The sequence below is a fragment of the Propithecus coquereli genome, unplaced genomic scaffold (genome assembly GCF_000956105.1).
Source record: "Propithecus coquereli isolate 6110/MARCELLA unplaced genomic scaffold, Pcoq_1.0 Scaffold235, whole genome shotgun sequence".
In the NCBI taxonomy this organism is placed as follows: domain Eukaryota; kingdom Metazoa; phylum Chordata; class Mammalia; order Primates; family Indriidae; genus Propithecus; species Propithecus coquereli.
The window spans coordinates 1,003,375-1,018,508 of NW_012147897.1; the positions used below are offsets into that span (position 1 = coordinate 1,003,375).

The 15,134-nt window shown below is 44.2% G+C and overlaps 1 protein-coding gene across 1 annotated transcript; it reads left to right on the forward strand.

The window, feature by feature from the left end:
* The first annotated feature begins 5,114 nt into the window (after positions 1-5,114).
* TRIM68 (tripartite motif containing 68) lies at positions 5,115-10,324 on the forward strand. The gene is given in 6 exon segments (XM_012645596.1): positions 5,115-5,538; positions 7,267-7,364; positions 8,197-8,457; positions 8,922-8,944; positions 9,501-9,601; positions 9,774-10,324. Coding segments are annotated over 6 exon segments (1,458 nt in total).
* Positions 10,325-15,134: the final 4,810 nt, after the last annotated feature.

Sequence of the window (15,134 nt, forward strand, 5' to 3'; positions counted from 1 at the left end):
AATGTATGTGTCTTTCCAATATTCATATATTGGAAGTTAAGCCCCAGTGTGATAGTATTAAGAGGTGGGGCCTTTAAAAAGTGATTAAGTCATGAAGGCCCTGCCTTCACAAGACACTGAACCTGCCAATGCCTTGATCTTAAACTTCTTAGCCTCCATAACTGTGAGAAATAGATTTCTGTTCTTTATAAACTACCTAGTCTCAGGTATTTTGTTATAACAGAGCAAATGGACTAAGATACTGCTCAAAAGAATGTAGATGTTGTATCCCCAGACAGAGCATACTCTCAATGCTGCACTGGAGTGCTTGGAACATAACAGATGGAAACAATAATGTGGAGGTTTTATAACATGCATAATAGTATTTAGGGGAATGACGGTAAATTGAAAATTTCTAAATTGTCTGAGAAAAAGAAGTGTTTTGTACACAATTCCCCACAAAAAGGAAATTGTTTATACAGACGGATTTTTTTCCCCTCACATTATATGAGAGTAATAGTACCACCTTTAACTTATTAATTAGAGATACTCTTGAGTTAATTCTCAGGCTCTGGACACTAAACAACAGGAATAGGTTGACAAAGGAAACAATTCTGACAACCTGAAACTATCGATCCTTCCTTTATTCCCTCTTATTTTTCCATTCTGTGCTCTCTCCCCTCAGATAACATAATTTCTCTTTAAGGATTATTACCAGTGATGGCATTGTGGGTTTGAACTTCTCTTTGACTGAGGAAATGTTATTATGTAATGTGGTGGCCACATTTTGTTCTCAGGACTTATTCGTGTTTTCTAAATTTTGCAAATGTAGAGTTGGTACTTGTGGTGCTTATTTGTCATTCAAATAAAACTGCACATTGAAGGAGTCTGAGAAGGAGAGTGTCCATGCCATCTATGCCGGGAGGTAGACACTGATATGTCTTCAAAAGCTTGCTTTCTAGCCTTCCCCTCATGAACACAAGCTCCTTACCCCAACAACCCTAAGCCCTATTGCCAGGGCTCTTGAGAGTCAGTCATAGTTACAAATGGAAAGTTACACGTGAGAAAGATCTCCCTACTGTTTCGACTTCACAGAAATTCCAGAGAAGTACAGCCAATTTGATCTTGAGCTCCTTAAGAGCAGAGACTGCATGACCAACAGTTGTAATCCCAGCACCCAGTATAAAGTGTTGCCAAAAAATTGATATTGAATAAATGTTTAAAATGGCTTGTTTCAATTAAGCCATTCACTATTACATTAGTGCAGCCATTTCTCCATTTCCAGTTGAGGCAGAGAGTCCAGCTCAAACCTCAGGTAACTCTTTTGTTTTCTTTCTTCCTTCGTTTTTCTTTCTTTCTTTCTTTCTTTCTTTTTGTTGTTTTTTGTTTTGTTTTGTTTTGTTTTTGTTTCAGTCCCATTTGTTTCAGGAATTTTGTGGCCTTCATCCTTCAGAATTTCACCCATGGTCTGGGCTGTGACATTAGAATGAGGATTCATAGAGTATCAGTCCTAGCAGTGAAGAAGTCATGTGGAACCCGCTTCAACTGGAGGATTTCCTGGTTATTTTCTGTGCAGATAGGATGTGCCTTCGCTTGCTTACTCAGTAAAGACTTACATGTCAGGAAAAGTACAAGGCCCTGGTAGTACAAAGAAAAACCCAAATCACTGTCTTAAGTAACGGTTGTGTTTGTGCATTATTGTGTCTGTGTGTTTGGGTGAGGAAGGGATACCAGTTGTTTAAAAAAAAAAAAAAATGTTTAAGTTTGGGAACAGGAATTCCACTTCTCCACCGTCTCCTAGTATCTCTTTCAAACTCCAAAGGTGGCTTGCAGCAATAGTGATGCGAAGCTGCCTACTGAAGTATTGAATTTTAAGGATTTCCCAGGAAAACTCAAGAGGACTTTTAAGGAGAACCCAGTATTTGCAGCCTGGAGCCATGAGAAGTCGTAAATCTTGCAGGGAACTGCTGAATCCACTGCGTATGCTGAATCCACTGCGCTAAGTTGGGTCACGGAACCAGACCCGGCTGATGTCATAGGCTGCTGAGTTTAGCAAGGAAAACGGCCGAATGACTAGCTGTCTGGGCCTCTTTTATTGCAGGGCCTCAGCGGCCTCATTCCGGAACCTCAATCCTGCGACCCATCCTGGAACTAACTCCTAGGCCCCTTTACACATTAAGGGGATGTACGTGAAAGGGCCAAGAAAAACTGAGGAAGCAGAAAAATACATCGCAAGCGGAGAGCCATCTTGAGCACCGCCCCCGTTCCCATCTCCAATAGGCTAGGGTTATCCTGATCCCTGTCTGTGATTGGCTGCTCACACAAAGACGCCACCAGCCGGGCGGAGCCTGCGCCTGGGCCCTGCCCGCCGCTCATTGGCACCGACTCTGTAGGCGGGGCCTGGAGCCCACACGGAGTCGCGGAGGAGCCGGTGGTAGTCCCGGCCTTAATCGCTGGCCTTAAAGCTCTGAGCTTCGGGCGCGGACAGGCCGGTAAGTGCTGCGCTGGCAGGTCCAGCTGCTTCTGACTCTGCGGAGCCAGTGGACGGTGTGGAACCAGGCGTCTCCACTTTCGGTTTCCGCTGCAAAGCGGCAGGCCGGGCCGAGGAGGGAGGTGGTGGACACCCCTGCCATTTCTGAAGTCAGGTCCTGCAAGCTCATCTTAGCCGGCGCCCACGTGCCCACTGCCCTGGGGACCTGCACAGCGCCCAGTCCAGGGGATTACGTCCCCATTGCTCCCAGACCCCGGAGGTTACTGCCTTCCCCACCCCATCCCCTTTCCATTTGTGTCCTTCTTCAGGAGTCCTTCCCAGGCTCCTCCCCCTCCCCCGCGAAGGTCCTTCCCAGGCTGGCTGCCCGCCCTGCCAAAGGCACAGTCAGAGCAACTAAACGTTTAATTACTTAAGTTTTCTCAAAGTAATTTATGTATAATAAAAAAAAAAATCGAACCTTAAAGCAGGCCTTATTTTGAAGAGCAGTAACTACACATCTCCAAATCCTCTTTGCTGAGGCCACTGCTTTTAACTTTTCCATGTTTAGGTCTTTCCATTACCCTAAATCAGAATAATATGCTTCCACTGCATTTCTTGACATATCATTTTGATATTTCTTTGCCTCACTTGTCTTACTGCCACAATCTTCTCAATTTTCTATTACTATTTTGGTTCTTCTCTTGATCTTTGTAACTTTAAATAAATAATAGGTATCAAACTTTATTGTTCTGTCAACTTTAGTCTTTAGATGAGGGTATTAACATTTCCTCCGCTTCCTACCTACTATCTGCTGGACTTGAACATTTACATTTAATTCTCACGTATTCAACAAATATTTGAAGTACTGTTCTTGGTGTTAGGGTAATAGAAGTGAACAAAACAATGTCCCTATCCACAAAAAACTTTTAGTTTGAGAAGTCAGACAATAAACAGAAATACATGGCAAATGATGTCAAGAGCAGGGTCGTGGAAAAGTCATTCCTAACTGGGAAATGAGCAAAAACTCAAGTGGGGAAGAATGAATGGACATGGGGTTTGCAGGAAAGTGTGGAAGTTTATCCCTTTGCTTGGCCTAGGCACAGATGCTGTTGCAAGGATGAAGGGAGAGAGCTTCCTATTGGGGAGCCAGGATGGGATCTTGAGTGGGTTAGTGATTTAGCAAAACTAATTTTAGAATACCGGATCCCACAGTTTGGTAGTGATTGTGGGAGGAAGAAAAGCAGGGCAGGGAACCCAGTGAGAAGGCATGCCCTGCCATTGGCCTGAAACAGTCACACAAGATCTACTGCCCTGATTCCTGCAGGAAGCCCCACTGGACTACTCTAAACCACAGTGATTTCTCTCTCTGCTGAATTTGTATTGTACCTTGGAGCTAAAGAGGTTAAGTAATTTGCCCAATATAGAACGGTAGAGCCCCTGGCCCAGCACATGTGAAATGAGAAAAATAAGGGTTTCTACCTAGGGTTGTGAAATAAACTGAGTTAATCCATGAAAAGCGCTCAGAACAGTGCCTAGCAGGTAGTGTAAGTGCTCGAGGAGTGCTTGCTATTATCATTAATGTATAATATGCTCTCAGTTACCTAACAATTTATAAAAGCACTTTGGGTTTAGGAACTATTTTCTATGTCTAGCCAGTTTATTCATTCAACAAATATGTTTTGCAAGAATGTATTCATAGCAGGCCCTGCTTAGGTACCAAGGATATAGTAGTAACTGAGACCAGCGTGGCTCTTCCTTTCACAAACTCTAGCTGGTAATGCAAACCTGCAAAGTGAATGAATAAATATTGCTAACTGAGCCAAGAGCCTGCCACTCACCATTCAAATTCCATACCCATATGTAGCCCTGCAAAATCTCAGGTTTCTAACTGGAGAGGTGACCATCAATATGGGTTTGTCATCAAATGATCTTTGTTTTTATCTTCCAAGGTGTTTTATTTCATCACTGCTTCTAACATATCACTAAAAGCTAGGGAGAGCCTTGGCATCTTGGTAAATAATAAATATGTTAGTGCTGGAGGAGTGGGCAGGGGGTTACAGGGCCTTGGGAAAGAACTGCTGTTTCTCTTATACTTTACACTTTAGTGTGCAACACAAGAAAACAACTTGAGCATATGATACAGTGGTATTCTGGCATATTACTTTTTTGCACCTTGAAGTATATAAATGTAAATGTAAACATACCAGAGAGTGAAGCTGTAGATATTTATGGCCTTATTTTGGATACTGAAATACCACATTTTATGTGACCTTACCCAAGTAAGAATGTTGATTTGAGAGCATTGGCTGGAGTGGGAATGGTCTGGGTAGAGCAAACCCAGAGGAGACTCAGGGTCAACCAAATGAATGAGAACTGAGAATCCCCAGCATCCACTTGCTTAGGCATCCCCCTGTGTCCCTTCTGTGGTGTGAGTAATGTGAACAAATCAGAACTTCAGTGGGAAGGCAAATGCTTATTAAACAAAGTTGATAACGGATCAAAAGGAAGAAGTTTTGGTAATTTTTTTTCAGTCACTAGTTATACCTTTTACTTAACTCTCTGTTCTTCTGTCACCTTTTTCTCTTATTTCTTTTTCTTTTCTTTTCAGCCTTTGCAACTTCTCCTTGGTTGTATTCATGTTCTGAGGAGGGTGTAAGAAGGAACTATGGATCCCACAGCCTTGGTGGAAGCCGTTGTGGAAGAAGTAGCCTGTCCCATCTGCATGACCTTCCTGAGGGAGCCCATGAGCATCGACTGTGGCCACAGCTTCTGCCATAGCTGTCTCTCTGGACTCTGGGAGGTTCCAGGAGAATCCCAGAACTGGGGTTACACCTGTCCCCTCCGTTGAGCTCCTGTCCAGCCAAGGAACCTGAGGCCTAATTGGCAGCTGGCCAGTGTTGTAGAAAAAGTCTGTCTGCTAAGGCTGCATCCAGGAATGGGGCTGAAGGGTGATATGTGTGAGCGCCACAGGGAACAGCTAAAGGTGTTCTGCAAAGAAGATGGCTTAGTAATGTGTGAGGCCTGCAGCCGGTCCCCAGAGCATGAGGCCCACAGTGTCATGCCTGTGGAGGATGTTGCCTGGGAGTATAAGGTGGGAGATGGAGGTTGGACACTCCAGTTTTTCCCCTGCCCCTCACTTGGCCATCTCTGATCAAGGGCTTCGCCGCCAGTGCCAGAGACTGAGAGCTGATTCTTTTAGTTCCTGACACCCCCAGAACCCTGGGATCTGATACAAGGAGCTACACCTTCCCTTGTATTCATGACCTTCTTTTATTCCTTCCCTCCCACTTCTTCCATAGCCCATCCCAGATCCCAGCATGGCTTAATGCCTAACCCAAAGATGATTTCAGTACTAAGAATTTGAAGGAGATCAGTTTGGTTTTAACTGGGATTCTGGATTCCTTGAGTGAGTTTGGGGATGAGGGTATTATATAGGTAGTGAAGGCTGCACCTAACCTGCAAATCCCTCCCAGCAATGCCACAAATAGTCATTTGACCTGGGGTAAGTCACTTTCACTCCTTCATTTTATAGGAAAAACTGAGGCTTAAAAATTTAAGATGGTGGCAAGTGATATTAGAGCTAGAAGGAACCACAGGTGAGTCACTTAGGATTGAGTGAGATTCTCTACTATAGTGTTCTCAGGTCCCTCTAACTTGAGGTGAAGGAAGATCAGGAGCTATGACTCAGGTTATCTTGTTCTTTTTCCTGTTTTCTATCTCCTTTCCCAAGTTGTTTTTTATTTATTTTTCGGCCACGTCTTCTCTGACACAACCTGCTACTCCTTTTCATTGCTAACTGGGTCAGCTTCCAGTGTCCAGACCTCTTTTTGCTCTTTCCTCAGGCTCCCATGCTAACATGTCTTTATCAGAACCATTATCCCAATGATCCCGTGATCCAGTGATCCAGTACAGGTTTTAATTCTCCTTCTTAGAGTTGAGATTAGAAGGTAACAAGGTAGACAAATCCCCTTAATTAGTTTTTTTTTTTTCTATATGGGAAGAATGTCTAAAAAATTAAAAGTATTTACTAACTCATTTTGTTTTGAGAGTATTAAAATAGGAAGATAGTATGACGTGTAGGGGTTAAGAGCTGGGTTAAATCCCAGCCCAGCCATTTGCTACCTGAATGGCTTTGGATAGGTCACTCTCTAAGCGTCAGTTTTTTTTGTCTATAAAATAGGGATAATACCAATCTCAAGAGACTGTAAGTATTATATGTATGTTTAGTGTTTAAGCCATGTCTGACACTTGGTAAATTTAAACAAAATGGTTACTATTAGCAGAATTAAAAATGTCTGAATGTTTTATGTTTTCCAGTAGAAATCTCATGCATTCCTAGGAAAGTGCTTCTTACCTTTAATGTGCATATAGGAACCACCCGGGGATCTGGCTAAAATTCAGATTCTTATTCAGTAGGTCTCAGGTGAAGCCCAAGTTTCTGCATTTCTGACAAGCTCCCAGGTGATGCTTCTGCTGCTGACCCACTTTGACCACACTTTGAAGAACTAGGTTCTAGGAGACTGTAAGATAACATGGTAGATAAGGTTAAAGATAGGCATGGATAGGAAAGTTCAAGGTGTTTTTCTGGAAAGGTTAGGAACGGACCTTTTCTTCCACCTTACAGACATTTAGAGACTGTGGTATTTGAAATGATTCTCAGCTCAAAGAGCCACCTTGGATGTCACCTGGGCAGAGTCTGCTCCCTCTGTGGCATTCATTCTGGCCCACTGCCTGAGGGACACTGGTCTTCCCATAACCTACCAGTGCTAGGAAGCCCAGGCTGCCTGAGCTGGCCTCATGAGGTTTTTATCTCTTGCAATGGAAACTCCATGAGGCTCTAGAACATCTCAAGAAAGAGCAAGAAGAGGCCTGGAAGCTGGAAGTTGGTGAGAGAAAACGAACTGCCGACTGGAAGGCAGGTGCCTCCTGGGGAGAGGAGTTTGTGTTGTCCCTGTGTTGCCCTGTAGCTGGCCCCTGGTAGCTTCCTCATCTCTGTGAAGCAGAATATGGGGTTTGAAGTCAGAGAGCCTGGGGTTCCAACACCAGCTTTCCCCTTACCAGACATGTGTCCTTAGGCAGGCCACCTAAGCTCTCATTTCCAGTGTCTTGATTGTGAGGTAGGGATAACCTGTGGTCTGTGTCCTCACATATGAGAAAGGAAAAGTACGTGCCTCACATACATGCCAGCTCACAGTGGCATGACTTGTATGATTTCTGTTTCACTTTCTCCAATTAGAGCATATTTGCTAAGAGTTCAGTTATTAAAATATTGGAAAATCACTTCTGAAATACATTCCAGGCTAATAAGCACCAAACTATCAGAACTTTTGATCAATAAAAGGTAATATTGAACGGATATAAAAAGCACATTGAATAGATATAATACCAGCAAGAAGAAAAGCCATCTAACAGTGTAGTTAAGTTACACTGCCATAGAGACTTAAGTGTAACACATCTGGTCGTTATTCTGAAAATGGAAACTAGTCTAGAGCAAATAGTACCGAGATAATATCCTGGATCCTACTGGGGTCAAGAAGAGTGGCAGTTGGAACCAGAAGCATCCACCGGAGCTGTGAGAACAGAAAAAGGAAAAATAGCATCCTTTATCTTGTCTCTACACTGCCTGGCACATGGCTGGTACCAAAACATTCCTGAGTATGCGTGTAGGCATGTGCCAGTGTCCTCAGTCCTAGGTGACCCTTACACTACAAATACCATTTGTATTTGACTGTATCTTGACTCCACAGATACAGGTTGAAACCCGAAAGCAGAATATCATATGGGAGTTTGAGAAATACAGGCGATTACTAAAGCAAAAACAGCTACCAGGGCGACAGCCGGAGGTAGAGGCAAAGACAGCTCTGGCCAGCCTGGAGCAGGAGGAGGGGGAGACCCTGCAGAAACTGCAGTCGAACCATGACGAGCTCACCCAGCAGAGCCGAGTCCTGTGGCAAATGATTGCAGAGCTGGAAGAGAGGTCCCAGTGGCCTGTCCGCTGGATGCTGCAGGTGAGGGGCAGATTTCCCTGGGAACCCTGAGTGAGGGCTGGAGACAGACTGGGACTCCGAGAGAGAGGATCAGCGGGTGTTCAGTGGGCCCTATCGGCACTGTGCCAGCTAGTCACAGATCCCATGTGCTCCCAGCTGAGTTCTCCTATCCCTGGTTGATGGTTGACCTGGCCCAGGGTAGCCTCATAGGTTGGGCAGTGCTCAGGCAGCTCCAGCATCATTCCAGGCCCTCCTCTCTGACCTGAGAGTCTGGAGATGGAGCCTGAGTCAGCCAGTCCGGCCAAAGCCCAGCCTGCTCTGCTGTCCTCTTGTGGGCTTCTCCCCTGTGCCTCTACAAGGCTTCTCTCCAGCCTTGGTATCTGTCTCCCTTCCCATAGAGAAACCACCTCCCAGAGTTTGGTATCTGTCTGGTCCCTCTGAGGGATAGCACATACTGACGTGATACATTTTTTTCCTCCTTCTAGGGTATTAAGGAAATCTTACACGGGTATGTCCTATCCTTGAAGCCTCGAGGCAGCCTTATAAGAGATAGTGGGGCCTGGCCAGAGCCAGAAGTGGGAAAGGTGACCCAGTACCTACAGAAAAGCAGGTGCTGGTCCACAGTCTTGTTCCTCTTACATGTATTGGCTAAAGAAGCTTTGTTGTTCTTTCGTTTTTCTTCTTTTTGAAAAAAGAAAAATTGGTCAAACTCAGTTTAGGTATAGGTATAACCAAGGTGAATTTATGGTTTCAAGTAGATCACTCAATGAGGGAAAAAGACTACCCAGAGGCTCCCAGCTCTGAGTTTCAGCTTTTCTCCTTTGTGGCACTTCCTCTCCCAGTGTCACATGCATGTCTGACCCTCCCCACAGTATGGGGATGTGGGTGTTCTCACCTCTGCTCACAGACAGTTTGAGGCTCAGCCATATAATCATCACATCTCTGCCTTGCTGGGGAGGGGCATTTCACTATGTCCCTGGCCAAGCCCCTCTTCCCCAGACTCAGAGAAGGCCCATGTGGCAGAGCCAGGACTCCTGGCCACAAGACTCCGTGTCCTCTACCAGAAGCAAGTCTTGGAGCCTGCAGCGGCCAGAACCAGTGTCCCTGGAGCTGAAGACAGATTGCCGTGTGCTGGGGCTAAGAGAGATCCTGAAGACGTATGCAGGTAACGGATGCTGGAGGACTGTGGGGGGCAGTGAGAGGCTCAGCACCCTCTGGATGCCCCCTCTAGCTTCCTCCCCCCATCCCTGAGAAATCTGTGGCTGTATTTATAAGAGAGACCTCACCCTGGCCCCTGGCTCGATATCAGTGTTACCAGCCAGGATCTTTTTCCCTAGCCGATGTGTGCCTGGATCCAGATACTGCTTATTCCCGCCTCATCGTGTCCGAGGACAGAAAACGTGTGCACTATGGAGACACCAGGCAGAATGTGCCTGACAATCCCGAGAGGTTTTAACGCTACAACATTGTCCTGGTCAGCCAGTGCATCTCCTCAGGCCGGCACTACTGGGAGGTGGAGGTGGGAGAAAGGTCTGAATGGGGCCTGGGGGTTTGTAAGGAAAGCGTAGACCAGAAGGAGGTGGTCTATTTATCCCCACACTATGGGTTCTGGGTGATAAGGCAGAGGAAGGGAGATGAGTACCGCGCAGGCACTGATGAGTACCCACTCCTGTCCCTGCCAGTCCCTCCTCGCCGGGTGGGAGTCTTCCTGGATTATGAAGCCCATGACATCTCCTTCTACAACGTGACTGACAGCAGCTCCCACATTTTCACTTTTCCCTGCTGTCCCTTCCCTGGGCGCCTCCTGCCCTATTTTAGTCCTTGCTACAGCATTGGGGCCAACAACACTGCTCCTCTGGCCATCTGCTCCCTGGACGGGGAGGACTAAGAGAGCTACCATCCTGGCCAGAGGCATTACAGTTTGGCCTGGCCTGCTGAGGTCTTGGAGGACCTTGCCACTGGCAAGTGTGCCCTGGAACTGAGCTGAGCCTAGATCTAGGGATTCCTCTGCCTGACGCAGTGGTCTTTTGCTACTAGGCCAGAGTCTGTCACTAAAGCACTCATGTAAAAAAGCAGGAACCTAGTCAAATGAGCGCTGCGCCCCATGAGGGAGATGTGATAGGGCTGTCAGTGAGGATCAGAGCAGTTCTAAGGCAACTTGTTTGGGTAAGGATCAGTATTTTCTCCATTCTCTAGCTCACACCTCTCTTCCCTGGTTCCTTTCCAGTGCCATAATTAAGTTAGTGAGGATGAGGAAGTGGATGCAATCTTCAGAAAACCTTTAAATAGGGTTTACCAACAAGCCGAAAGAACACTATCTGTATCCAAAGCTGGTTGCCGTGCTGAGACCACTCAGGGGCTGCTTTCCCTGAGATTTGCTGCAACTGAGCAACCTATATTTGATCCTAGCTCTCTGATCCCCGGACTAGAGAAATTTAGTGCAGCAGAGAATGCAGGACCTGCCCAGACCACCCCCTGTCATCCCCTCTCTGAGCACAAGCTGGGAAGATCACTGTTTCTCAGACTGTAAGGAGACCCATGTCCTAGGCCTGCCCTTTTCTCTAAGTGGAAGGATCAGAAAACCTGTGAGCCTTAGTTTTTTATTTTTACTTTATGGATGAGGAAACAAGTGGCCTTAATGAAGCGAGTTATCTCTTATAAGGCTGTTGAAGATAAGATTATAAAAATTATAAAGTGTTTTTCACATTCACATGAAACAAGATTGACAAACTCACTCCTGAGGTTACGTGTCTGCATATCATTCATTATATTTGGGTCTGAAACATCTCACATGTTCGAAAGATTTAAATGTTCTCGTTGGAAAAATGGGTGTAATTCAGCATAAAATCACATATTCTACGGGTAGGATTGTTGTACAGATCCCAGATCCATCCCATGCTTTTGTTCCTTTCTCAGGAATAGAGGCAGGCAGGTGTATGGTAACCTTCCCATCATGGCCAACATCTTTACAACAGAGCCTTTGTCTGTTAGGGGCTCTCTTGACAGTCTGGAGCCCTGCAGGCAGAAAGGTGCCCATCCCAGCGGCACACTGTGGGCCACAGTAGCATATTGTGCATCTGATTACTTGTGTTTGGTTTTGTATTAGAATGTGGACTGTGACCTCAGAGTGGAAGATGGGAATAATACAAAAAAAGTAAAACAAGTGAACAAAAAGAAAGGCTCATGCACCAGCTATTTGGGTTAAAATTTGGATCTTTTGATGTCACCAAGGGAATCTTCATGGTTCTAGAAACTACATAATATTTCCCCTGCGTTTCTCTTCTCTGAATCTATGCCAGAAAGAAGAATGGGGGAGAGAAATGCGGGGGAAACAATGGGACTAGACACCAAAAAGCCAGTTTGGGAGCCATATATTATAATGAAAGGGAATCAAGGCTATCTGTCTAGACAATTAACCTTAAAGTGATTGTTATATGTGGCAGGGAAGGTTCTACCAAAGTAATTTACTAAAAATCTTAAGTGTGTGATGTGGGAGTGATTGTAGCTGGAAATAAACTGTGAGGCACGCATATGAGAATTATCAGCTCTGCTTATTGAGAGGGGCTACATTATGTACGACATCTTCTGTCATCACCATGAGACTGCGTAACATAAGCTCTCACAGAGTTCAAGCTTGAAGATAGTGATCATTGGGTTAGGATTGGGCAACAAAATAGATTCAAGGTTAGGTATAGGCAGAAGCAAAGTAGCTTCAATTGGCTATGGTAAGGAATATTAAAAATTGTGTTTCTACTTGAATTGTATTGGCTGTTCATGTATGAATGAGGTAAAACAAGCAAAAATGAAGACATAAACTCATTCTAGCCACTGAGCTTTCAAGTTGTTCCTTGAGAATTAGCAGTATAAGGGGAGAAGTTTCCATCAGCTGCTTGGTGGGAAATGAGCTGGTGAGTCACAGACCTGGTCCTGGCAACGGGTGGAGCCTTCCTACATTAGAGGGACCAGGTGTCTTTTTGTGGGGTGAGCCTCTGGGGAATAGAGTTGAGAAAGAGGTCATTAGGAAGCACTTCCAGTTATGTCCCTGGACACTTAGAAGAGGGCTGAGACAAATCAGTATTGTTCTTTTACTATGATCTTATTATTATTGTTATTTTTTATTTCAGGACATTATGGGGGTACAGATGTTTAGGTTACATATGTTGCCCTTGCCCCCCCGCCAAGTCCAAATTTCAAGTGCATCCGTCCCTCAGATGGTGCACATCGCACTCCTTCTGTATGCGTATACCTGTCCCCTCCTCCCCCCTCCCCCCTCCCCTCTGCCCAACATCAATAGGTGTTATTCTTATATGTGCACTTATGTGTTGATCAGTTAATACCAATTTGATGGTGAGTACATGTGGTGCTTGTTTTTCCATTCTTGGGATACTTCACTTAGTAGAATGCATTCCAGCTCTATCCAGGAGAATACAAGAGGTGCTATATCACCATTGTTTCTTAAAGATGAATAGTACTCCATGGTATACGTATACCACATTTTATTAATCCACTCATGTATTGATGGACACTTGGGTTGTTTCTACATCTTTGCAATTGTGAATTGTGCTGCTATAAACATTGAGGTGCAGGTGTCCTTCTTATACAGTATCATTTGCTCTTTTGGGTAGATGCCCAGTAATGGGATTGCTGGATCAAATGGTAGTTCTACTTGTATCTCTTTAAGGTATCTCCATATTGCTTTCCACAGAGGTTGCACTAGTTTGCAGTCCCACCAGCAGTGTATGAGTGTTCCTATCTCTCCACATCCATGCCAACATTTATTGTTTTGGGACTTTTTGATAAAGGCCAGTTTCACTGGAGATAAGTGGTATCTCATTGTGGTTTTAAGAAGCTCAACAGACCCCAGGGAGATTCAATGCAAATAGGAAGATACCACGTCATGCAGTCATCAGACTGACCAAAATATCCACTAAAGAGGCCCTTCTACTATGGTCTTATTAGAACAAATTTTGGAAGGTTCTTAGAAAAAGAGGATTATTAGATACTAAATTCATTCAAACCTAGAATAAATTAAGGAATGAAATACATTCATTTATAATGTACTATTTTTGGTTTGTTTATTTTTTACATTTATAAGCTGATTTAGGTGCTATGATGACTTGTTAGAAGAATGACAAGGTTAAACGATGCCATATTATTTCACATTGTCTGATTTTTAAGACCAGGTAAGAAGGTTGAAGTTTTTTAGTACATGAAAATGATTTTCTAATGGGTAGTTGCTTATATCCCCTTCTAAGAACTACATGAAGAAAAGGACCTTGTTTTTCTGGTTCACCATTGTATTCTGGGAATGGTTCTCTCCCTCCCTCCCTCCCTCTCTCCCTCCTTCTCTCTCTCTCTCTCTCTCTCTCTCTCTCTCTCTCTCTCTCTCTCTCTCTCTCTCTATCTGGTTTAAACATTTAGGTGAGGGAACATTCATTGGTATGTCTAGAACCAAAAGGAAAAAAAAAGCTCTTCCTGCCTTAAGGGGGCAGTAAAAACTAGATGATACTTAATTATCCTTATGTTCAAATACTAATTTAATGGATCATTTCTTCTACTGTGACTTTCAAACATATTCTAGAAGGGGAGGAGGCAGATAGCCACACTGAGATGGTGGCTGCACGGCTCCCTGTAATGCCCAGGGTGGCATCCCCAACATCATGCACTCATTCATTATGAGGCAGGAATGAGCTTTTCTCATCCTTTTTTACTAGCAGAGAAACTGAGGGCTGCTATGCCTGAGCATTAAGGGTGAAGGCAGCTAAAAGGGTTAAAAGGGTTGGGTCTTGCAAAAGGAAGACACAGAAGGGCAGATCCCTGAGTTTGAAACTCCCCACAGGAAATCCAGTCTGCCCTTTTTCAAGCAAGGTTAGTTGTAATCTCTTAAAATCCAAACATTAAGGGTGTACTGTGAGTCCCAGGCCCTAGGTAAATGAACACACATTATTTCATGTGTCAGCACAGAGGCCTTATCTGAATGTCTTATGAGAGGCACAGGATTTTCTGTCTGAAGGTAGCCATGACAAGGAGCCAGTGTACTTTAGCAAGTATGTAGTTCAGTAAGTATTTGAGTACTAACAGTGGGCCCCATCTAATTTTAGGGAATTCCTCTGAGAATGAGACACAGAGCGGGTAGGGCAGGCTTTCCAATGGAAATGCTAGGAAGAAATTTCTGTTTTGGGTGTAGGCAGGACTGTACATTTGTTGCCTTACATCTGACTCTTTAATGCAGATAATATTCATTGATTTAATGGACATAGTCAATTTGTTAGGTTGCTTATAGAGAAAGAATAGTGTGACTTTTCAAAAATCAGTATCTTACCAAATATGTTTAGCAACCTTTTGTTTGTATGTAAGGGTTTGCAAGGGAAAGAGTTTCTTTTTACTGCTCTTTGGGACCTCAGTGTGTCATTATCACATTTTTAAGAGGATGATTCCTACTCTGCTATTCTTCAGAAATAGAATACATTCTTGGTAGATAAACGAGTCCAATATTAGCAAGAGAGATGGATGGATACTAAGTTGTTAAGCAGCTGGTCTATTTAAAAGTGTTATCATATGATTATGTATCTATATAGGACTATCCCTTAAAATTATGGAATTAGAATTTGGAGATACCTCAGAGAGCTAAAAATAGAAATACCATTCGATCCAGCAATAGCACTATTAGGCATCTACCCAAAAGAGCACAAAACATT